At 43.2% G+C, this 24,766-nt stretch overlaps 1 protein-coding gene across 8 annotated transcripts in view; it reads left to right on the top strand.

Annotated features, from left to right (window-relative positions):
• RBFOX2 (RNA binding fox-1 homolog 2) overlaps positions 1 to 24,766 on the top strand; it is a 171,731-nt gene that overhangs the window by 102,173 nt on the left and 44,792 nt on the right. For all 8 annotated transcript variants that reach the window (XR_015772505.1, XR_001331787.2, XM_014256621.2 and 5 more), the window contains 2 exons: positions 8,629 to 8,853; positions 18,963 to 19,109. Coding sequence is in view for 6 of the 8 variants with exons in the window: in XM_014256621.2 (XP_014112096.2) it covers positions 8,629 to 8,853; positions 18,963 to 19,109 (372 nt within the window). In the remaining 2 variants the exon portion in view is untranslated. The remainder of the gene's footprint in view (positions 1 to 8,628; positions 8,854 to 18,962; positions 19,110 to 24,766) is intronic.

Here is a 24,766-nt window from a genome sequence, read left to right as displayed (position 1 = left end):
CCATTCACAGAGCAGAGACGTGATGAAAAATTGTTTATCTGTCCAACCTTGATTTGGGTTGGGGAATCAGGTACTGGTTTTCTGAAATATCTCAGTTGGAGAGTTACCCTTTTCCTTGAAAGAAAGCTGCTTGAAGTGAGCAATCTGATTGCGGATTTAGCTGAGGAGACACTTAACTGTGACACTACCTTGCCAGCATGGTTAAGAGATACCATGGGACCAGGTGGTATTTTCTTCCCTGTTATATTTCCATGTTCTGTAGCCCTTCTTTTTCAAAGGACCACCAGGAACCACTGTCTGGAGTAAGGCAGAGAATCAGCACAGGCAGGTCCTCTGTGCCATCTAAAGTATCACCCAGATATCCTGCTGCAACCATGGACCTCTTCTGAAAAGCAGTTACCCATTCCTTCCCCACCGCTGGCCTCTGGTTTCTGCTGCTTCCCTGAGAGAGGATCCACAGTCATGCAGTGGAGAGTGTGATTGGTTTGCTAATCTGCTGAATAGCTGATGGCAGCTAGCTTGGATTAAACATACGTGACACATCTGCAGCACACTGTTCCTTAGCTGTGACTCATTTCAATTCTGGTCCCAGAGAAGGAACTTAGCTGTCTTTGCCTGACAGAGGAGTAATCTCCTTCGTGTGGGACATGCTTCTGCCACCCTGGGTGTCCGCTGGATTAACAGAGGACTCGATTTGGTAGTATTTTGAGACATTATTTTCATGCTGATTTGTTGAAAGCTAGGTGTCTTATGGAAATCTTTTTTTTCCCCCAAGAATGTTTGACTATGAATGCTAAGCGGAAAATAGTCACTTGGAATGTTGCAAAACTGGAAAGAACACAACCAGGGTAGGTGCTAAAGGACAAAACTGGACCAAAAAATTGCGCCTGAGCTTTTCTCTTAGTTGCTGACTTTGTTGCTGAGGACGTATCCATCCTGGTGACTTTTTCCTTTGTTCTCCACCCTTACCCCCTTCTCCCCAGGAATTCTCAGAGGTAGTTTAATTCCTAATATGGAGTGCAAACAGATGTTGGGACCCTGATGTCTCTCGAAGCACAATTGTCTCTAATCAACCCCAGAGAGCATGAATGGATTGAAAGCATTTGTTGAGTTGCTTTTGTGCCAGTAACGTTTACATTTATTTTTTTTTTCCCTGAGTGGAGAATAATGTAGATTTCAGGAGCAGAAATCAGTGATTTTTAAAATCTGAAAGGTATGTTTCAGGCTGGTAAGTAGATGTGGCCCTGGGCCTTATTAATGTTGTGTAACTTTAAAGCTTTGGATGTATCCAACAGGAAGCCTCTTTGCAGGTTGCCCAAGGGCTTCTTACCAAGTGTGCATGCATTCAGCACTGAGAGCCTGTGTTTGTGCGTAGGGGTAGAGCAAAAGTTGGCCATTACTGGATGTGATGATAGCATGGGGATGAGTGAGTGCTTCCTGTGTATAACAGTAAGATAGACTATAATTTTCTTTCATCCTTTCCTACAAAAGGGGGGCTTGAACTTCTTTTCCATAAAGTTCTTAAATGCATTAAAAAAAACCCAAAAAGGCCAGCTGCTTTATTTGACAGAACACTTTTTGGTGGCCTGGAATGATAGAGTGTGTTTTGGAAGATAACTTGTTCTTCCCTTGCTTTAAATATCTAGGAAGGGCAAGATTAGATATCTAGTGCAAGTTTGCACCAGGAAGTTGAAGGAGACATGCCTTTAAATGGTTAGTTAGGTGCAAATGTGAGTGCAGGCATCTCTTCTTAGATTTTTTTTTTTTTTTTACTGGTACAAGATTAGCTCATTGAGGCTTAACCCAGTGCAAAAGGCATTTCCTGAGTGATTACATCCGACTTAAATTAAAAAAAGTGTACTCATAAACTCAACTTCTCTTTATTTTAACAAATTACCATAAAATTCAGCAGATGTTTCCAGAACTACCTAGATTAAGAATTTGCCTTTGGGAGGATTCAGGAGGAATTGCTCTTGTGCCCATGAGAGTAGAGTCAAAATCCAACATCCTTTTCTATTACCACAGTGCGCTATAGATCAAATGAAGATCAAGCTCCAGATGTGCAGATGAAATACAGAACCTCTTACTACTGTGATCCTCTTCAAGGTGCTTTTATGATCAACCCACACCAAGAAAGAGTGTTGATTTTATCAGACACTGTCCCAGACACACAGGCATGTCAGTCCTGCTCTCTGGAGTTACAGAAATGCCTTTGTAGTGTGGAGAGTGGGTGTCAGGTTAGGGTCACATACCCCTCTGAATCCAGGAATGGGTTTGTACAAAGATGAAGGATATGAGATGGTTATATCCTTTGTATATATCACCCCCAGATTTCCTTTCTTTAGGCATTTTACCCACTCTTCCAGTTCAGAAGCTAATCTGTAATGAAATAGCCACAATAGAGAAAGTGTTACTGCATTTTGGGATTGAGACCCTGTCTCATGTTTGCGGGCATCTGCAGGGTTGGCATGGCCAAGTCACTGTTTTGAGGTGTCTGGGGTGTTGGAAAGCCATCACTTCATCATTCTATACATCGCTTTGTCTTGTGTTTGAGTATCGTCATGGCCCTAAAGAGCGAAAGCACAGTTTAAAAAACCTGGTGTAGGTTCCGTGTGCAGTGAGAGCCACCAGTGTTAGGTTGGAATTTATCTCTGGTGTAATGAATGCCCCAGCCTGTGTTTTTTTCTGCAAGGGGTAATCCTGCAGTTCCTGGTGCTCGTGGGGAGCATCGTTGGCAATGCTTTGTATCCATTCCCGTTTGAGAAGAAAGCGTTTGTTGATACATTTATTACCAGCGGGCAAATTGTGGGATTGCCTGTGGAGAGGGTTAATGCATGCTGGAGACTGCGGCTCCCTGGCAGCCTGAGCTCATCCAAGTGCTGGTGCCCATAGCCCTTCCCTCCCCAGCTTCTCCACCCCCTGTCCTTTCTGGCTCTGGTTTGCCTCCAGCTCCTTGCCAAGCTGTTTCAGCTCTCTTAACTGGGAACAAAACTAACCTGGCAATAAAAAGTGAGTAATTTTTTTTTCCTGGGTTATGTGCTGAAAGGGCTCAGTGGTGAGCAGGCTGGCAGGGGAGAGAGGACACAGGAGTGCACAGCTGTAGGTGGTATGGTGGCAGATCCAGCCAGAGCTCCTCTGAAGCCGCAGCTGAGAACTGGGGAGACTCTTTTGGAAGGGGCTGGGAAAGAGACCCTGCTAGTGCAGCTTTTTTGTTGATCCGTGGGAAGAGGGGGAAAACACAGCCCATTATTAATTAATTAATTAATCGTAATTAATTAATTATTCTTCTGCTCCTAAGCAGCAGCCTTGTATGGTAAGCCCTTTCTCTCTTATCTGTGTACAGCCAGGGAGCAGTGCTTTGCATGTGTGATGTTTGCATCCCTGACAGGAGGCTGTGACCTGGGTTCTAGAAGGGACAGCACGGTCCCTGCATTCCCTCACTCAGAAGGATCCCTTTCTTACAGACAGCTGAGGGTGGGCAGTGGCTCCAGGTTCCTGCCAGGCTCTTCAGATCCCACCTCTAAACATTTTTGCTGTTTACAGAAGGGATTAGGTTAGTGCAGAGAGCAAACAGTTGTAGCCTGGAACTCTTGGTCTTCACAAACAGGTTAATTGCCTCCATTAGCTGCAAGGCAGTTGCTTCAAGGATTCATAAAATTGGTTCAGTGAAGACATATGTATTAGAATCCCCATTCCACTAATAGGCTTATACTCACATCTATCGCAGTGATTTGGGGGTTAGCAGAGTTCAAAGGCATTTTTAAGAGATTGATGTTTATATGCCATACCATTTCCCTGAGTATTTCTATGTTGCTGATGACTCACAGTAGGGTTAGGGATAGCACAGACCAGTTACCTTGTGGCAGTTTGCCACAACTGTAGAGAAACTGTACTGGTTTTGCTTTACCTGGAGTATAATTTTTATTTGGCTGGTTAGGCTTTACTATCTATGCATGTTATGGCATAGCAATACAGAAGAGATCTGAAGCTGCCTTGCTATAAGGCTCTTTTCATATCCCTCTACTTACACCCATTTCTCTAATGAGGAAAACAAAACGACTCCTTCACAGAACAGACTGATCTTTGACAGTTTTATGGAAGCAGGAGGCCTTTGTGTGCATTTCTGGTGTTTGCTCTTGGCACTCCAGTGCCGTGATCTTGGATCACCACCTGCTGTCTGCTGAAAGAATTCGTCCTGTGTCACATTTGCTGAACCACGTTGCTCCTTGTTGAGTTGTTGTCCCCAGCTCCCTCCCTTCTGCAAGGTACCACCACGTGCAGTTACTCATCCTTTCTCCGCTTAGCTTGGAGCTGCAAAGTTCATTAATTAACTTAAAGCTGCATAAGCTCTTAGGAAAGTGTCCCCATTAGGGATTTTTCACTGCTTTAGCTAATTTTTTTTTAAACAAAATGTGGGATGGGTTTGTACTGATCAGTGTAGGCAAACCCCTGACTTAAGGAAGAAAATTAGCACCTGCTAGGACATGACTGGACCTTTGTAGGGCTGAGAATAGGGGCGTGAAAGCAGAGCCCAGATGGGTAACCATATCCTTCTTGTGCCCTGAGGGCTTGGGTGCTCATGAATCAGATGCCAACATTTTGTGAGGGGGCAGCTGCTTTGAATTCCTACCTGATGTGAATAAATGATTTCTGTGGGAACAGAGCAACAGAAGGAATAGAAAACACAGGAATTATTGCTTTTCTTTGAACTATAGGTTAACATATATTGTACTGAAATGGGTTTTTGTTTTTTGTTTTGTTTTGTGGTTTTGGTTTTTTTTTTGGTTCTTTTTTTTAAGTAGTGTGTGTTAATTACACTCTTTCATTTGCACTGGACAGCCTTTCCCAGTTTGAGCATGGCATGGCAGCTATCATGGTTGGTGCATGGCAGCAGAAACTGGCAGAGCTGATCAGTTAATCTGGAACTGCCAAAATTATTCCTGCAACCAAATGTCCCTCACACTCACCTCCTGGAGACTGCCAGCCTGATGCATTGTGGCCAAGAGAGGTGTCTGTCTGCTTCTGAACAATGATTAAAATTTACTTCATACCATCACAGAAGTTTAAGGTGGGAGTAGTTTTTGTGGGGAGCTGCACCCAGGTTTTCCTAGTCCTATGGTGGCATCCTTGTGTAGTTTGGGGATGGTGACTGCTCTTGGACATGCCTATCTGGATTTCTTGTTGCATCTGAGTAAATTTTAAAGATATTTTGGTGAGCTAAAACAGGCAGAACTGGCAATGCAGTGAGATTGGATAGACAAGATATGTCAAGATTGGATAGACAAAGACTTCCCTTTACCCAGAAATTTGAGGGTTTCTCCATGCTCTCTGTACCTCCTGAGACATGCAAGAAGCAACACCCTTGACTGCAGAATTTTATGTGGTGGTTTAGAAGTAAGGAAAGGAGTTCAGGTTCTATGTTTGAATATTAACAGGATTTTTGTGTGTGTGCCGTGTGTTCTGTGTTAGCTCTTGAAAATATGAAGTGTTGTGTAAATGTTGAAATTTGGTAGAATCACAGAAGAGGTAGAGTCTCCTCTGGGTTTGGAGGATATCAGTATGCTGTGAAACCTGCAGAGATCTCATCAGGAGTCCTTTTCTGTTGACGCTAGTGGAAACAGGGAAAAAAGTAATTCTGAAGCATCAAAGGAAATTAAAATTACCAAAAAAAATCAGACGGGAAGTATGTCCATAATCATCTCAAGAGAGAAATAATTTGAGATACAGATACTCCATGGGATGATGAAACTTGGACAAATATAATAATGATAGATCTCCAGATAACCCGAGACATTAAATGAAGGATGCATTTGTAATAACAGATATGATTTTTGCATGTTAGTGTGATTTGAGGAGTGGGGGAGTGACAATGGTATTAAAAACATTTTATTCTGCACCAGAAATCCTTCTTTGAAAAATCTTAGTAAGGTCAGAGAGAAGTAATAAATAAAGTTGCCAAGATATTTTGGCTTGAGAGGTGTGATTAAACTGAAAATAAATATGTATTATCAAAATGCCACAAGCAGCATAGGAGAGAGTAAGCATTTTTCATCCTTCAAACATTTGTAGATAGTTGAAGGGAGAGAAATTTTTTAAAAGGTTGAAATGCATTTAAACTGGAAGGAACAGTATTAACTGAGGGGTAAAAACATTGAAAATAAGATTATATAAGGTTCATGGGCTGGCATTTTAAACAGTCTAAGAGTGAGGTTGAACAGAATGCTGGACTATGTCCTGTGGGGAGCAGCCCTGCACTGTTGACAGGATGGCAGAATAGGTTTTGTTTGGGGTTAATCAGCATTCACTTCCTCTGACCTGGGATGCTGCTGGCTTGGAAATCTAGCTTGTTGTAAGAAGACTGGAAATAGTTTCTGCTCCTCCGTTTTTCCTGTGGAAAAATTTTTCATTGCAAAGAAAAAGTCAGTTTCCTATTTAGCTCCTATTTGAAACGTAAGAAGGGGGGAGGCAGACAATGTGGGCTGTACGGAAGAACGCAGACCGTCAAATACAATGAAATTCTGTAAACAGAAGAGCTTGGCAAGGAAAACAGCATGTGGACAGAATGGAGCTGTCATGTCAGGGGATAAACAGTCTGAGCAGGTGAGCAGTAGGGTTGCTGATACCTGGTTTGCAGTGGGAATGGCCATCGTTCTGCCTGTCCTGCTTCCTGCTTTAGAACTCGCTCTGCAGATCTTGGTGACGGGTTAGGTTGAGCCAGAAGTGGCTTGCTTTGAAGCTGAGAATAGCAAAAGAATGAGCAGACCTGGAGGGCTGGTGGAGCTGCCCTCCTTTTCTGAGGGGGAAACAAAAATCCTGTCCTGCTTTCAGAAAATGTGCTTGGTGCGTGAAAAAACCTCCGCAGAGCTGCGAGCACACGACGCAGGGCTGCAACTGCTTGGGGGAGTGTGTGCAAGGAGCTGAGCACTGGCCACGGTGGCCATGCCCGCCTGAATTTTTCTTTCTCAGATAAGGCTGTGGAGTTCCTGCAGGCAGCAAGGCTGGACTTGAAACCGTCCGTTCTTCAGCACGGGCTAAGGCTGCAGCTTGGCTCTGCTAAGTGGTATTGAATGCCCTTCCCTCTCCTTCTCCCCAGCTGCGGGAGCGCATGGCCACGTGGCCCCCAGGGGAGGCAGGCCAGATAGACTAATGTCAGAGCAAATTTGGGATTCAGCCAGTGTCTGAATGACCCGGTGCTGGCTGGAGGTGCACTGCGTTTATCATTGTTTCCTCCGCCCGGAAGGGAAAGCTGCAGGTAGGCTGATAAAGGGACTGAAAGGTTTGTCCGGCTTCTTTGGAGGTCCGTCAGCCCCTGCATGCTCTCTGCTGAAAGGCTGCTTGGTAATTCCCACTCTGCCTTTCCTATCCATGGGATAAGGTCTGTTTCGCTTTTACTCCATTGATTTAAGCATGCTGGTGTCAGAATAGCCTCGAGCACCTCTAGGCTTTGTGGGGGAGGACCCAGGGCTGGAACAGCAGCCAAAATTTAAAATCAGGATTAGTCTGTTGACACGCACATAAATCAAACAGCCCTCCTATCATAAATCTTTTCTGTGGATTTTTTTTTTCTGCTGCGGCGGTGAAAGCAGTAGGAGCGGTGCAGCAGCCTGGGCTTCCCAGGGCTGGGCTTCAATGTCAAGGCTGTTCTCCTTCACCCCGGGTGGCTGAATGCAGCTCCCCCCTTGGTGAGATCCCTGCAGAGGCTGCAGGGCTGCATGCTTTTTTGTTTCCTTCTTGTGGCTTTCTGACATGGTGGGGTAGCATTTTTTATTGTATTCTGGGGGTATCTTTTGCATGGTCAGTTCTTTTTTTCTGAGTCATCTGATTGATGTTGGCTACATCTAAGACAGTGCTAAAAGCTTCTAAAAAGTCCACTATGCAAGAGGTCTCTATGGGATACCCTAAGCTGAGGGAGGAGTGGGTAATTAATGCCTTGCGTGATTGTAGAGATGCTCAGGATTGGGAACGAGTGTGCGGCTGGCTTGGGATCTCAGCTTGTTTCTCTATAGCTCTTTGGTGTCTCGTGCATGACTAGCAAGAAACAAATGGGATGTTCTATCATCAGATATATGTACTCTGTATGCAGTGCTGCCAGGGCAAAGGAGGGGGCTTCTGCACATATGGATTTTAAAAATCATACTTTTAATCACTGTAACATAACAGAGACGTGTGCTCTGAACCACACGATGTGCTTGCTTGTGAGCAGTGAGGGTCAGGCTGGAGGAGATGGACCCAGTTATGGTACTTTGAGGGATGTTGAGAAACCCTGTTCTTCTGTGTTTCCTTCTCTGTTCCAATGTGTGAGTGCCTCTTCCCTCTTCTGCAATAACACCTTACTGTGTGTAAAGCTTTGTGTGAGATCACAGGGGTATGCAGTCTGCAAACCCTGTAATTTGTTTGCTATATGCCACCCAGTAGCAAGAAAATTGCCCTGAAAAGATTAAGAAAACAGTGTCATGGCTCAGAGGAGCAAGGCATGCGCTTTTTGATAGGAGAGATAATAGAAGTCTGTGTAATACTATGGTGACGGTGGGTGGGATATTCACATGAACGTGTGCGTTGTTTCTCAGGCTGATGTTTTGATCTATCTTCTGTAGTATAAAGCTGTTTTCTCCTTTTTCCTTTCTTAAGGGTAACCAGGAGCCATCTGCAACTCCTGATGCAATGGTGCAGCCATTCACCACAATCCCATTTCCGCCACCCCCACAGAATGGGATTCCCACAGAGTATGGGGTGCCACACACTCAGGACTATGCAGGCCAGACCAGCGAGCACAATCTGACGCTCTACGGAAGCACGCAGCCGCATGGAGAGCAGAGCACGAACACGGCCAGCACGCAGAACGGATCTCTTGCAGTAAGTGCACAAGGGTGCCCAGCCAGAACGGCACAATGCTTTGGGGAAGAGCAGCGACTGATTAGATTGCTGTTTCTCAAGTGTGCAGCAAACCAGCAGTAGACTTGAAAGGAGACAACTATAAACAAAACATGGCTTCTGACCTTCCATTACTGGATTTCCCCTTTTGCGTGTTCCCTTGTAAATTGGTGCCTGCAGAGAGCAGTAGTACTTGAAATCATGATCACGGTGGTTTTACCATGGTGGCGTTGTCCAAAGACAGTCTCTTACAAAAGTGTTAATTACTTTGTGTTAATTGATGAATGGTTCAAATAGATGTGATGGAGGCAAATTCTGGAGGGTTGATAGTACAAAGAATTAGGGTGAGCACATGGATTTTAGGTGTAATCCCAATGTGGTTTAGTTTTCAGGAAGCTAACAGAGTAGAAAATTACTTTTCTTTGACTTTCTGAAGACAGCAGGGAGCTTCAGGAAGCAATGATAGGAGATGAGCTCTCAGCTACTGGTCGTCCATTTGCCAAACCAAGATTTTCATCATCTTACGTATTTTCTTTCTTCTTTCCATGGCCTGGAACTGGCACTGGGCAACATGCTGGCAGATTATCCCAGGAAAAGCTTTATCCACCCCTTAAGCCACTTGTTAAGACTTAACTTCCTAATAAAGAGCCTTATGGTGAGAGCCTTCAGCGCTCAGGGGCGGATTTAATCTGTTAATGCTTTCAGTTTTACTTGTAGTTGGTGTTTGGCTTGTAGAGATTATTTTTTTCCCCTGGTAAGTACTGAATGAATCCAGTGCCAACAGTTGGAAGAACTGATAGTGCCAGCTCAAGTGTTCATGGTTCCTGATGTCTGCTTCTGCGGTGGGGAGTGGCTGCATGGTTGGCGCCATTGGTCATGACTTCGATAAGATACCTGTGATTTCTTCCTGGGAATGCCATAACTTCGGCATCTTAAAGAAGAAAGAGTACAAACTCTGTAAGGCACTTTGGTAGTGTGTAAAAGGAACTTAGGGTGCCTTGCTTGGCAAAAAGAAGTAGGTTAGGAAAGACCAGGCAGGAAATAAAACATAGAGCTGATGCAGTGTGCAAATCACTGTTTTAGCACCAGATTGTCCAATCGCATTCCAACGCGTAAGATTTGGGTTGCTCATCTCCAGCAAACAGCTGTCTCAGGCACTGGATGAGGAAGCTGGAAATAGGGAATAAAAGACACGGCAGTGGCTTTCCCTGTGTGTTTTTGCTGTTCCCATCCTTGTCCAGAGCTTAAGAGCATTTCTTTCTAATGGAAGTGATGTGAGCCTTGACCTTGGATGTAAGCTCTTGCCAGCCTTCCTTCTCCTCTTCCATATTAGGAGCCATCTCTGTTGCTCTGCAGGGCCGAGCTCTGTGTTTCATCAACTAAAGCTGGCTCCAAGGAGCCCACAGCCTGTGGCTAGCCTGCGAGGAGGGACTGGGAGCCCATCTGTGCAGGAGGGAGTGTTGCTGGGAGACTGCTGGTAGGCAGTGGTTGTTGCCAGGAGTCTGTGGGGGGAGCCTGGCTGGCAGGGGGGTATCCAAGAGGCAGACTGAATAACACACAGTGCTTGTACTGGCTGCTGGAAACAGGTGTGCATGTCTGGAGTGACTGTTTGATGTGGTTAAAGATGTGCAAGCTGAGCATACAGAGTCAGGCCTGTGGCCATAGCTGGCTGGGAAAGGGTTAAGGGCATGCACAAGGGCCTTGCTGAGGCTGCTATGCCCGGGACTGATCAAACCCAGAGGATCCCACATGGTGGCACATGAAGAAACCTGTGGGAGCAGGGGTAAAAATGCCTCAACTGGGGGCTTTTCATGTGCCAGTTTTCACATCCACTGCATCCTGGATCTTCCAAATCTCTTTATCTTCCTATCTAGGACTCCTCTATGAATTTATTTTGATTCTGTGTGCTGCCTTAGGATGTAATTCCTTGTAACTTTTCTTCTCAGTACACTGATTAATGATGTAGGACCTAGGGGGAGCAAGAAGGCTCAGTAGTTACTCAGGTTAAAGAATGCTATTAAAATACAGCAGAACAGGTTGGTTATTTAATCTCAAACATCTACAGCTAATATTAAACATTTTATCCATCCCGTATGCTGGCCGTTACTTGTTTGACACACAAGTTCAGTCCATGTGGACTAGACTGTTAGGCTTTAAGGCAACTTCTCCTTTAACCATTTTGCCATCTTGCTCAAACAACATTGCTAACTTGAATCCTGCAAAAAGCCATCATGGGTGAGGTACAAGCCTTCCCTCCGGTTTTTGTGATTGACAAGCACAGCTGCTGTCATGTGTGCGAAGGCGATACCCCAGACTCAACAGCCAGTGGATTTTTTAGCTGCTGACTTGAAGCCTGTGCTCCCATGGGATGATTCAGAAATTCCTTCAGCTGGACAGATAAGTTCCCCCGCTTGGTTTTAAGAACAAGGCCTGTGATTGGTCATATTGGCAGGACAGAGGGAGATAGCAAAAGGTGTGGTCAGATGGTGGGGATTTCCTGCTTTTCAGGCTGATAGCCTGTAGGATAATGACAAAAGTAACAAAGAACATGGGGGTAGCTTAAAGGTTGCTCAAGGAAAGGGGGCTTGATCTCCTTGGTAGGATGTTACACAGCAATATAATGTGGTCTGTAACAGGGTCCTTAAGATGCAGGGTGGGAGCACCTTTTCATAGAAACTTGGCTAGTTAGCTAGAATGATTTGAGATTAGTGGTGGTGTCTGAGCTAATAGAGAGTGGTCTGGGAGCCTGAGGTCAAAGATCAGTAGTGAACTTATGTAAAATAAACTTTGGGAGTCAAAGTCCATGCCTTCCTATGAAATCTAAAACCCTGAACAAAGGGGAATGACTGGTTGGTGTCATGAGGTGAGGATGGGTTTGGTTATGGAGGTCTGAATATAGTGGAAGGCATTCAGAGGTCTCAGGATTGGGGCGTGGAAAAGAAATTGGCACAGTAGTTTGTGTAATACAAACAGCTTCATATTTTGGAATCTCTATTTTAGGATCAAGTCTCATCTGTGGGGCTTTGTTTCTTGCCTGGCATGTGGCAGGAAGACCTCTTGGTCTTCATATCCAAGCATCTGTCCTTTCTCTTGATACTGTCCCAAAGCACAGCTGAAAGGCCTGGATTAAAAATAGGCTGAGGTTCAGGACCATATTTGGCCTACTTAGTCTGCCTGTTGCAGCCCTTCTCTTAAACAGTTGACGCTCAGCATTTCACTTACAGTGCTGGGTTGCCTGGTTTCTTCTGCCTTCCCCCTTCTTGGTTTACCTTAGTGCTCTTATCCCTAATGGAAACACCCAGCACAGTTAGCTGCAAGGGGAGATGCTAATTAGACTGCAGTACCCCTGGCAGCTGAGCTGATCTAAGAGATTCACTGCTGTCAGAAGGGAGAGATCTGACTCAAGTGCAAACTCCCACTCCTATTTACTGTCTCTGGCATTCCTTACATGAGCCACTTTAATTCACTGACCTGGCAGAAAGCTGTCCAATTCTTTTGCTGGGTTAATGAATTAGAGCCGCTCTTGGAGGGATCCAGCAAATGCTGTTGTTGCAAGGTAAGCGTGTGGAGAGCATGGCCAGAAGCCGAGAGCAATTGTCAGCTCTCTGCATCTCCTGGTACTCTACCCGCAGAGGGAAGATTAATCATCTGCTGAACTAAAAAGGCTTGCTTGATAGTAAATGCAATGCACTTAATACTGCAAGCTGATTATTCAACTTGTTTCTCTTGTTAATGTCAGAGGGAAGAATTTGTATGTCTGTATAAATTATGGAATGCAGCTGGAGGTATAGAAGTAGAGGAATAAGTTTATGTAAATTACTTCGCATGAAAATGGCAGGTGCTGTCGCCTTGGTGTTACGTTGCCATGAAGCAGTATAAAGCATTATTTAATTACAGAGCATCGTGTCTCTGCTTCTTGATGCGCTGTACTGAAACGTATTTAACTCATCCGCTATACCATAAAGGGGTATTGACTTTCAGATTTTCAGAGAAGGCACATATGTGGTGGGGGCCCATATATGTCATGTTCGGAGGCAGGACAGGGAAGGTGCTTGGTCATCTGGCTGTGCCATGGACATCTAGCAAGGGCTTAGAAAGAAGAGATACAACGACACCAAAGATTCCTCGACTGACTTTTGCAACACATGGACAATATTATAATGATGACTTTCCCTTGGGTATTTCTTGCCTAGACTGAATTTGCAGAATTTTCCTCTGTAATTACTTTTCATCCCCTTAATAATTAAAGCAATTGCTCATGTGAGATATTTCAGGTGAAGAATATGTTTAATGAATGTCATCAGTTATTTTCTGATACTGCTGAGCCAGGTAGACATGAGGAAGAGCTAGCTTCAAATAAGTAGTTTGCTGCTGATTGTTTGGCCACCTCAGCTTAGAAATTGCTGTCTTGAGGTTGCAAACCCCAACATTTAACATCAAGAGTTTGGTTTGAATATGAGGCAGATAGTCAGCACTTGCAGACTTGTGTTTAGTGAGGCAGGTTTAAAAATGAGACATGGGAAATAAATCAGCAAGTATCATTACATTGAAGTATATAGCTGTGGTACTTTGTGTATCTCGAAGGTTTTAGCAGATCTAGCAGAAGTACAGGGAAAGATAAAAGTGATGATGAAAGGGATGTAGCAGATTCTTTATGCAAAGAAATGAAATCTTCACTTACAGAAAGAGCTGTCAGGAATAAAGGTATATGACAACTACACAGAAGATTGGATGGTACGGCAATTAAAATATGTAGCTTTCCCATTTTCACTTACTAGGATGCGTGTGGGAAATAAATGGGTGCCATGTATAAAAAAAAGAGCAGGGTTTACTACTTATTTTTTCCATATGATGAAGAAACTAGCATTGCAGCTCTTGTGCATGGGATGCTTAGCAAGTTGAGACATCAGCTAGCCTTAGTTTGCTGGAGAAAAGTCAGCGAGCATTTGCCTTGTTCTTGCATTCTTCCACAGATGCCACATACTTGGCTGATACTAGAAAGAAGATAATGGGCTGGATGGATCTTAAGTCTGTCACTGTGTGGCAGTTCTTTTGCCACTGTCAATGGAGTGGTCCAGGGGTGACCACTAGCTTGGGAAATTTTGCTGTCTCCTTTACCTTGTCAGGACATCCCTGTTTTGTGAGGGATGGGCTGGAGCTGCTCACAGAAGGTTTGACAATCTGACCAGCAGAGCAGGCCTTTCAGGGGGCTCCATTTCACCACTTCATTGAGAGGGAAAAGAAAAAGAAAGAAGCATTAAAGAGTACTGTTAGAAATATCCATCTTTGGGTTGACAGTGTTACTTGACACATCAGTGGTGTTGTGAGCAAAGTTCCCTGTGTGCTTTCCTATGTTAGGTTTGTGTTCTGTGAGGTATGTCTTTAATGAGGAAAGTGAATAAATTACTTAAGCTTCAGTATAGATAAGTAACAAAAAATACCTATCAGAAAAAATATACCCTAAATCCACCTGGCTGTACAGAAAATAGTAAAAAACCTTGTAGCAGTTAATTGGTATGTTCTTAGAATTTTTCGGTCTGTTTTTTTAGCATACAGAATATTTTGGATAATACTTAATTGTACTTGTAAGTAGCCCCCAATGTTTTTTAAATGTAACACTGCTGGCCTATCTGGAAAAGCACATGCATGTGTATAATTGTAAAATTATATTTATTGCTGTTGAAAAGTGATAATTAGCTCTAAGGTCTTCTGTCTGCTGAACAAGTCTTTAAGCAGCTGAAGTTGCCATGGTGTTTGCTATTGGATGTGTGGGACCTCAAAGCTGCTTTAGTAGAGTGTGGTGGGGAAAGAGATGGATTTTGTGTCTAGGGCCTAATTTTCACTTGTTTTTCCATTCAGCCTCTTCAGTGGGTATCTGTTCATTGGTGGGTGACTGGTTGTTTTGACAAAGGTTCTTTACTAGAAGTTGTAGAGATTTTTCCACATTATCTGTGCTCTGCTTCATGGTGGGAAGATTGCCTTCTCTCAGCTGTAGCTTTTGGTCCTTGCTCTTCAGGCTCTTGATCCAAACAAGGTTGGGTGTTTGGTTTTGGCTTTTTTTGGAATCAAGACTGATTGAGGAGCAGTTGAGTGAGCACAGCCTGTCTCCTAGATTTTGTAAGCCACCCAAATCCCCTTTTAAATATAGTTATTAGTTACAGTTTGTATTTTGTAAATATTTTCTTTGCAGTGATTTATGGCTCTTAACCTCCTCAGTGTGATTCACAACATTTTGGACTGCCTGCTTCCTGGGGGAGAAAATGGGGGGTTGTTTTTTGTTTGTCTGGAACTTGGTTCTGAAGTGGTTCCAGTTCTAGAAGCAAGTGGGAGATGGAAACAGAATGTGCTGGGTATTAATAATCTCTGTGTAGGTCTGTTGCACTGGTGCTTGTCTGGCTCGATGGGGAGGCATCCCTCTGTCTAGCCATTCAGATGGAGATCTGCTCAGAGCTCAGGTGGTGCTGGAGCCCCTGCCTCCCTGCTGCTGAGGGGAAATCCTCAGCAACTGGTTGTTCATCACCTGCATTAGGATAGAGGACACCAGCTGAGAGGTGGGAAGGTGGTTGTAGAGCTGTCCCCAAACGTTTTGGAACACCCTTTTGTTGCCAGGTGTCCTCTTCCCCTTTTACGTGTGTAAGTGCAGGAATATAATCCATGCTTCTCTTTGCAGCTGCCTCTTCTTGCTTAGGGTTTCCTTGCTGCTGGCAGATGTAAAGGGAGGAGCTGACCTGGGGGCACAGGCAGCAAGGAGTTAAAAGTGAAGCACATGCTTTGCTGTCCTGAGCTCTGATGTGTTTCAAGTGACCTTGAGCAGAGCCCAGAGCCTGCATGTGCAGACATGAATGGCATTATCACCTGCAGCAGTATCTGTTACACAGGCTGTGCTGAGGAGGTGCAGTGAGTCCAGTACTGTTCCTAAACGTGAGTCCTTCGCTGCAGCATGTCTGTATTGCCTGATGACAGGCATTGGGACACAGGGAATGTGTATTGGTGCCCTTCCGAGCTGATTCTCTAGAGAAGGGAGAGGTCTCTTTTTTCACTGGGAAGTGCTGACATGAGACCAGAAGGAGCTTGAACACCTTGTGGGGAAAGAGTCAAGGTGGGGAGTGGGTGCTTGGTGAAATGAGGGCTTTCATCATCTGGCTTGGTCAGGGTAGCACTGCTGCCAGGCTGTGTTAAGTGCTGCCTGAGAATAAGCTTCAGGCCCTTCCTTTCATCTCCTTCCTAATGAATTAAGCCAAGGAATAACTTTAAAAGGAAAAAAAAAAAAAAGATCTGAAGAGGCTTTTTTTTTTTTTTTTTTATGTTGTAGCTGAATGTGTGGCAGTGGACAAATGTACTGAGCTAATGTTACAGTGGTGAAAAGTTCAAGTCGTACCTTAGGGCCATGGATGATAGAGATGAGGGAGCTACAGCATGCAGAAGAAGGTATTTAATGTTAAACTACTACGGAAAAATCAGGCTGTGTGAAAGCATGAAAAGCATTTGGAGTCTCTCAGTGCAGTTAAAAAACGTAAGAGTGGACCAAGATCCCTTTTTCCTTCTATCATTTCTTCCCTTTGAAGCATTTGTCTCACTGTACACATCTCACATGCTGCAGAATGACTCCTGTGTAGCAGCAGCTCTCTGCCATATGCAGGAACAGCTGTGAATGCTTTTGAGCAGGCCACTGTACATGATACATTGCACCCTTGGTAAGAAATGAGTTCTGCCCTCTGCCTGGCAGCAAATGGATGGGAGAGGAGTGCAAACAACATTCTGGCTCCCTCCCCTGTGGAAACAGCAGATCCAGTCCTGTACAACCTATATTTTAGTGTAGCTGTCCCTTTTAGCAGGAGTATTGGTGATTTTTGGGAGTTACTTTTCAGTACTCACTTGCAGGTGATGGATGCAGTGGTGACAGATAAGCTACTTCTGTGTTTTGTCCTTCTTGGACAGATTTTCCCTGAGGAGCAGAGGACTCTGACAGAGGCATAAAAATTAAACCACTAAGTAGCGTGGTGTGATTTAATTGCAAGCCAGATGCATTGATTCTTCCCCTAGGGTGTATTCTCTATAAGTTTGGAGAGCGCTTTTGTCATAGAGGTGAGGGAAGGAGAAGAGGGGGAACATGCAGGGGACAGCTTTTGGCTTGGATCAAAAGGAAGTTTCTGAAGTTTTTCTCAAAAATTTGATGTTTGTGAGGTGAATGAGTCTTAGACAAATAAAAATGCTTCATTCTACAAGGCTTCTCCTGAGACTTTCACAGCTATGGGAAGCAGACATAGTTGTGAAGGCAGTATTGTCATTCTTCCTATCATAGATAATTTATCTTAACAGATCAAACATGTTTGGTGCTGCATGCACAGCTTTACTGAAATGAAATGGAAAGCTGTCACTGCTCTGCTTAGCATGGCAAGACCCCAGTGATTACTGTTTGCTTGTTCTTGTCTTTGTATATACACTTGCATTGTAACCAACATGCAAGTTCAAGGTCATATCTTTAAGTGATATTCCTGGAAGAAGATTCTTAGTGTCACCAACTGAGTTTATCTGTGAAGAGATGTTTCCAAATGTTTGTGAAGTGTTGTATATTGAATGATGTGCAGAGCAGCCTAGCAAGTCCAGTCAGTGGTTAGGGAATTGGTGTGGGCACCATCCCACAATCCCCTCAGATTTCTTTCGTCTTTGGTACACAAATTGCATATTTAAAACAGAAGGAAAAAAGGACCCAAACTAGCAAAAACCTCATCCCTACTCGTACATCTTTAAGGCCCACATGATTTCTTGAAAGTGCCTTAAAAAGACTGACTCTCAGCAATTACAGTCCTTGCCTTATTGTAGGATTTCTTTTACTTGATGGGTTAAGGAGGAAGTCAGGTTGGCATCTAAAGAGTTGAAATGACACTTGAAAGTGTATCACACGGGTAGTCAAAGCTTGACTCCTGGGAGTCTGAGGCAAGCAGCAGGAGACTGAATGAGTGGGTGGGTGCTCTTTGAATACCTTGGCCTGTCACTGATGCACTTAGAAAGGGACAAGAGCAATAAAACCGACCAAATTGTAGTCTGCTTTTTTCTGTGGCTCTGAGGTTTTGAGGTCATCTTTCTGACTAAAGTGCGAAAAATGCTATTTTCTCATCAAGCCATTTTGCAAAGGGGCCTTGCCTTTATGTTTAGGGCTGTGCTCAAATTTTAGCATTTTTCAGTCTAAGCTTACACAAGCAGCTGAGGTTCTATTCCTTACTTTTCTCCTGCCAGTAATCTCTGTGCGGGCATTAGGACTCTCATCTGGCACATAGATTTCCCTTATTCCTCTGTCTGCTTCTTGTACTTTTTCTGTGAACAAATACCCCTGGTGTACCCCTTGACCTCTCTTTGCCATGCCAGTCAGCGCTTGATAACAGTGGAACAAATTGCCTTTCTTAGCTGTGGAATTGGTAGCAAAAAGCAGCACTTGGACTTTTTATAAATCTTGCAGTGGTGATGGCTCTTTCCTGTTCCTGGGCTCACTTAAATGTATGCGAAAAATTATCAGAGACATCCGTAAGCTGTTCCTATATGGATTTTACCATTTAATTATAGATCTTTTGGGGTAATGTTTTTCTGAAGGGAGCTTGACAGAGCAGATGCCGTTTTGCCTCGGGATGCACTTCTGGTATTGGCCCGGTGAAGAGCTGCCACTTCAGCTGTGGGATTTTGATGATTGCATGAACATCCTGCCACATGAGATTAGAGTGGCGGTACTACCTCCCAGCTCCAGGATATGAAAGATCTGTCTCTTCATTAGAGCTTTCACATGGTGGCAGCTGATGTGAGGAAGAATGGGCTAAAAGAGACAAGCAATTTAAGAAAACCAAAGACAAATCTAGTAAACTGGAAGGTGATAGGAGGGGAGGGAGGCTGAGATCTCGTTAGTGTTTACTCATGGAAAGGGAGGGGAAGAATAACAGATCAATTGTTAAGTGCTACTGGCTTTATCAAAATAATTGTTAAGTGCTAGATAGCTCCATTGCAAGTGCAGTGCTAATACCTAAGAAGGGGTAGACAAGGCATGTGAAAGGAATTTGTGTGATTACTACTCATGCGCACCCTTTTGTCTTTTCTGATTTCAGCAGACAGAAGGAGGGGCACAGACAGATGGACAGCAGTCACAGACACAGAGCAGTGAAAATACTGAGAGCAAATCCACTCCAAAACGACTTCACGTGTCTAACATTCCCTTCCGCTTTCGAGATCCTGACCTTCGGCAGATGTTTGGGGTAAGTTATGAGCATCTTGTCAGGCATGGCAGATTCTCCTTCTCCAGGTGGGACACCTGGTGCTGTGTATTTGTGTGAATGAAAAGCCCTTCCCTCTCAGTTTAGTCAGCACAATCCTGTAATATATTTGCATGATTAGGACAATTGGTTATGTTTAACTTAGAGATAAATACACATGAGAACTATAACAGTGTTCTTCCTATTAAGATGTTCATAGAATCATAAAATGGTTTGGGTAGGAAGGGACCTTAAAGATCATCCAGTTCAAACACCCCTGCCATGGGCTTGTACATCTTTCACTGGGTGTGCTTAGAGCTAAATCCAGCCTGGCTATGAACACCTCCAGGGATGGGGCATGCACAGCTGCTTGGGGCAACCTACAGCTTCTCTGAGCAGCAATGTTCAGTGTAATCTAACAATTGGTTTGGGAAAAAAACCAAAACAAAATGAAACCTCACCCTATTTCTGAGCAAAGGCCAGGATTAAACACTGACTTAATATATCCCTTGCAAAGCACTGTTTTTCAGTTGCATAGAAACATATTGAAGTATTTCTTTCCTCATGATCCATTTCTGTGATGAAGGATGGCTGGAAACAATTTGCCAGCTAGCGACTGCATGTGGAAAAGCTAGTGCAAGTCAGATGGTATTTAACATTGTGTATGATATACCTTCTGTTTCTTTTGACCACATAGTTTGTCTTCCCTAATCCTTGGATGCTATTCATGATTCTTGATTTATAGGCTCTTTGAGGAAGAGTTTGTTTATGTGAGTACACGTGGTGACTCATTCCATGTGAACACAGATAAACAAGCTAGATGTCTCATGACCTAACCTTCATGTGAAGTTATCTTTCTGTCATATCATCATCAGGGATATTTGATTTGTTGATATAATTATAATATGATCCTTGGTTGATGGAATGCTTTAAAGTTTTCAGAAATATTTATTATTATTTCTTAAGTTAACAGCTACTGCCTTTTTAAGGTGCAGCCCAAAGAATCGATGTCAGGGAAGCCCAAAGCTCTTGTTGCCTTAGGCTTGGAGTGTATACCTTGGTCCTCATTTATAGCAGCTGCTCCTCCAAATTCTGCAGTATTTCTGTTTCAGTTGTTGCAGCTCCTGAGCCATCAGGGTGTGTGTGCATGCACAAAGGCACACGCTTGCATGCAGAGTAGTGTTGCAGTATTGTAAATTTGTCTAATTCATGGACTTCAGCGCTGGAAATGAGAGAAGAATTTGCCTTATCTGTCTGTAGCTTGGACAGTACAAAAGGGACAAAACAGTGGTCAAAGTGCAGAAAGGCAAGGCTACTATTCAGAGGGACCTGGTCAGGCTGAGGGAAATGTTAATATACTCAACAAGAGTGAATTCCGGGCCTTTCGTCGTACTCAACTTTCTGTCAACCAGGCCCCCCCGTCCTTCTCTCTGCAGCCCTGTTCTGCAGCATCTCATTCTCCAATCTGTCCATATATCCAGGGTTGCCTCACCCCAGGTGCAGAATCTGGCACTTTTCTTTGTTAAACTTCATATGGTTGGTGATTATCCAGCCCTCTAATTTGTCTAGGCCTCTTTGCAGGGCCTCTCTGGCTTTGGTTTATCAATTAAATACGGGGAAAATCTTAGATTTTTGGTGAGGATGCTTAAATAGTGGAACACGTTGCTCAGATGGGTTGTGGAACCTCTGTCCTTGAAGGTATCTGACTTGACTGGCCACAGCCTGGCCAAAAAGATCTCATTATACCTTCTGTGAGTAGGGGATGCACTAATATGACATTTGGAGTCAGTTCCTGTGATTCTGTTGCAAGAGGCCTGGGTTTGGTTCCATGTTGTTCATACCTTAGATTGTTATACTCTTGATGTCTGTGGGAATGTTTTCAGAATTGAACATATCTCCTGGCAATCTGTGATTGCTGAATCTTCTGCTTTGCTTTTGTGGTTTTTCTAGCTTGGTTTTTGCTGTTGCAGGGTGTGCAGTAGGCAGTTCCGTCCGGTTTGGACAAATGGTTGCTGAAATCACAGCCAGTTCTTGGACCACCTGCCACAATCTGTATTTATCATGTCCTGCTCTGTGCTACGGCTGCTCCTCTCTCCTGGGAGCTGCATCGCTTACATAAATTGTTCCCCATTGCTGTCCCTTCTCCCGGGACTGGTGCTTAATTGACAACTAGCTCTTTTTACACTTGTTCACCTTGATGCTTTTCTGCCATTGTCTACCATGTCTCCTGGTGTGGAAGACATGGATGAGATGGAAATGACAAGGACATACCTGTCCTCTTGCCTATGCTTTGCAGGTTAGGACACCCAGGCAAAGTTTAAATGAACTGCTGTCCTAAGATGTGACTTGCAGAAAATGCAGCCTAATTACTTGCTTTAAGATTTCCTGTCCTTTCTTTGGCCTATATGGCGCCCTTTTTATGCATAGGAGGAATGGGGAATAATGCTATATGAACTGGTTTCTGGTGTTCCTCTGGTGTTTATTTTTTTGTCTAAACATCATCTCAAGTTCCAGCACATTGATGTGATTTTAACTGGGTGAATGATATATTATTCCTTGTAAAACCTTTTGGTAGTTCACATGGCCCTGTGGTTGTTGAGAGTTATGCCTGCCAGAAGAGTGTTCATCTTCTGGGACACAAAACACCCCATGTGCCGTTTTCTGTGATAGAGGACTTTGCTGCCTTGCCAAGGAAATAATGAATGATTCTCGCACATCTTCCTTTTTCTTTTACTGCTGCTTCTCTCAGCATGCTCATAGCCTCAAGCAGGAGAGCATGCTCTCTGAATGCTGCTTGCTCCTATTTCTTTTTCAGGATCAAGATGCTTTCCTTTGGGTGACTCACTGAAACCTACCCTTTCTCCTAAAGGGGACTCATGATTGTCTGAGTCTTCAGCTGTGACTAGCCTGTAACCCCCATCTTCTCCCTCTCCCTTCTGTGTGTCAGGTCACATCTCCTCAACATCATATCTGAGAGACTCAAAATCCTTGCCTGGAGTGATTTTTCCCAAGCTACTGTACAAAGAGAGAAATTGGGTAGACAGTAAAGCCGTGGAGGAAGAAATAAATGTGATGGTAGGGAGGGAGTAAAGAAGAACCCTCAAGGATGGAACAGCATGCAAGAGGTCAGCCCAGTCCTGGGGCACAGAAAATATCTAATGCTTTTGTCCAGACTCAAGCAGAGGTGGACTTGAGACATGTTGTCCCATGTGTGATTAAATACATATTACATAACACTTTCTAAACCTGCGGCATTTGGCAGAGCTGCAAACGTAAGGCTTTCTTAACAAATTCAAATTATTTGGGTTCCAACCATCAACTGTAATGTGTTTCTAACAGGTCCTTGAAATATCCTCAGGAATAGACCAAACATTTCTTTATATATGTATGCATCTTACAGGGAGGCAAATAATGTGGCCTGCATAAAACAGGTAATATTTACTTTACATTTCATGAGGGCAATGAAAAGACTTCCAGAAAGCTTCTGGAATGAGTAGGTAGTTTTTTAATGCACACAGTTCTGTACCCACCATGGAATAAATCAATAGCTGACCTTGTTCTTGCAGATAAAGAAGAGTTAATAGCTGACCTGAAATCCCACTGTTGCCTAGGTACTGGCGATTGTTATTTGTCTGTATTTGCTTTGTGCAAACAGAATATGGCATCAGGCAGCACTGTAAGGAGCTTTAGAAGAGTCTGTTTCTTAGAGTTTAAACAATTGGCAGGATAACTGCCCAGGAAGGTATCTTTGAAAGGGAAGTATTAATGGAAACCATAAAGTATTCAGCAGCATCATACTGGTGGCCAAGAAGGCATGATTCCACAGTTGTTGAAACTGTGGTAATAAAACTCAAAGCATTCCTTTCTTTAGGTGAGGAGGAGGAAGTTAATACCAGTGAATATAGGTGCAAACTTCAGTAAAGAAGCAGGTGAAAAAGGAAATGTGCTAGTCATGGAGATACTGGTGACCAAAGTTTAGAGAACCCATCATTTTTTTTTATGTGCAAAGATAAAAGGTCTATGTATGGGTACAGTATAAAATCAGGAGGTAGTTGTGTGTTTTTGGGGAAAAAAACCCACAAACAAGAGCAAAACAAAAAATCAAACAGGGAAAAAACAACCCCCAATGGATTGTGTTTAGAATTTAAGAGGGAGTATTTTTACCTCACTTGATTTTTTACATAATTAATAACAGAGGAGGATGAGACAGTGCTGACTAATATTTAAAAACCAGCAGATCTAGATAAGGTATGTCGAATGGTAGTAGCCAAAGCAAGGAGCTCCATTATTCATTAATACTAATTTTTAGCCAATTCTTGTAAGCTAAGGGAGTTGCAGTAGGGTGGAACACTGCCCACCAAGATTCACTATTGAAAAAAACTGAAAGGGATGAGCCAAAGAGCTAAGAACTACCTAGCTGTATATTGATCCAAGATAAAAATAATTTTGGAACATTTTAAGGAAGCTCATTAGAATCTGAAAAAACATGTTAGTATCAGTTTAGCAGAACTTTGTAATACACATCTTTGCAGACAAATGCTGTCTTGTTTGTTTTGACAAGATTGTACAAAGCAGTACTGATATAGTGAAACATTGCTCAACCAATTGAATTTGTCCAAGTGACCAATTCTTAAGAAAAATAATACTTATCTCAAGCACAACACACATTAGAGGGATTAAAAACTTCTTTAATGATAGATAATAAAAAGTAGTAGTTACTTGGGAGATAGCTGTGATCAAGACTGTTTCTTTGTCAGTTTTCCCAGGGATCTGTTTCCTTCACTGTCCTGTTTAGTATGGAGACGGTGCTATTGAAACCTTGCCAGTAAGGTTTGCAGTTTAGAAACTATTTGAGGAGGAGGAAAGAGACAGATAAGGTTACTGTTAGAGAATGAGTAGAAATGCCTGGTTGACTGATGATAACTCAAACAAAAATGTGTTTGATGCAGCTCATTGCAGAGTACCAAGTATGTGGGAATCTATCTGTGCTCTTAAGATGGAAAGCTTTCTTTGGAAAACACTGATTTGGGAGAGTACTAGTGATTGTTGAAGATAATTGTGTCAATAATTCAAAGGGGTTATCAGGTTGAAGGAGGGATGTGATCTTGCTCATGTTCCAAATTGAAAAGACTGTGACTGCATAATTTTATTCAGTTCTGAGATCAGTTTAAGACCAAAAGAAATGAACTAGGACTTGGAAGGTGAATGAATTTTTTAACTTGGTAAGGTATTAGGTACATTATTTACTCAGCTTATTAAAAAGAGATGTTAGGAGATGATAAGTCATTTCTAATGCCTATCACAAATGCTTACATATGGGTGATACATACTAACAAGGAGTTTAGGTCTTGTTTACAGTCATAAGATTTTCCAGTTGGAAGCTGTGATTTAACACAATTACTCTTGAAATAAGAAAAAAATTCATAGTCATTGAGGCTTATTTGAACAATGGAACAGCTTACCAGGGAGAAGAAGAGTTGCCATCAGTGTTAAAAACAAATTAGCAACTCCTTTTTCAAAATCTTACTATCCATTTTCTGAGGGACATTCTTTGGCTAATGCGTGCAAGGACTCTAACATGATGGTAGTCATGTTCTCTTGCACTGGTGGTAGGATGTTCCCTTCTTTCTGGACTGTGTATGCAGAAGAAAAGTTGATAT

The sequence above is a fragment of the Pseudopodoces humilis genome, chromosome 5, assembly GCF_049639895.1.
Source record: "Pseudopodoces humilis isolate 2021_Gansu_Grassland_sample_001 chromosome 5, ASM4963989v1, whole genome shotgun sequence".
Classification (NCBI taxonomy): Eukaryota; Metazoa; Chordata; class Aves; order Passeriformes; family Paridae; genus Pseudopodoces; species Pseudopodoces humilis.
The sequence above is the reverse complement of the archived record's forward strand: the minus strand, read 5'-3'. Positions and strand labels throughout refer to the sequence as shown.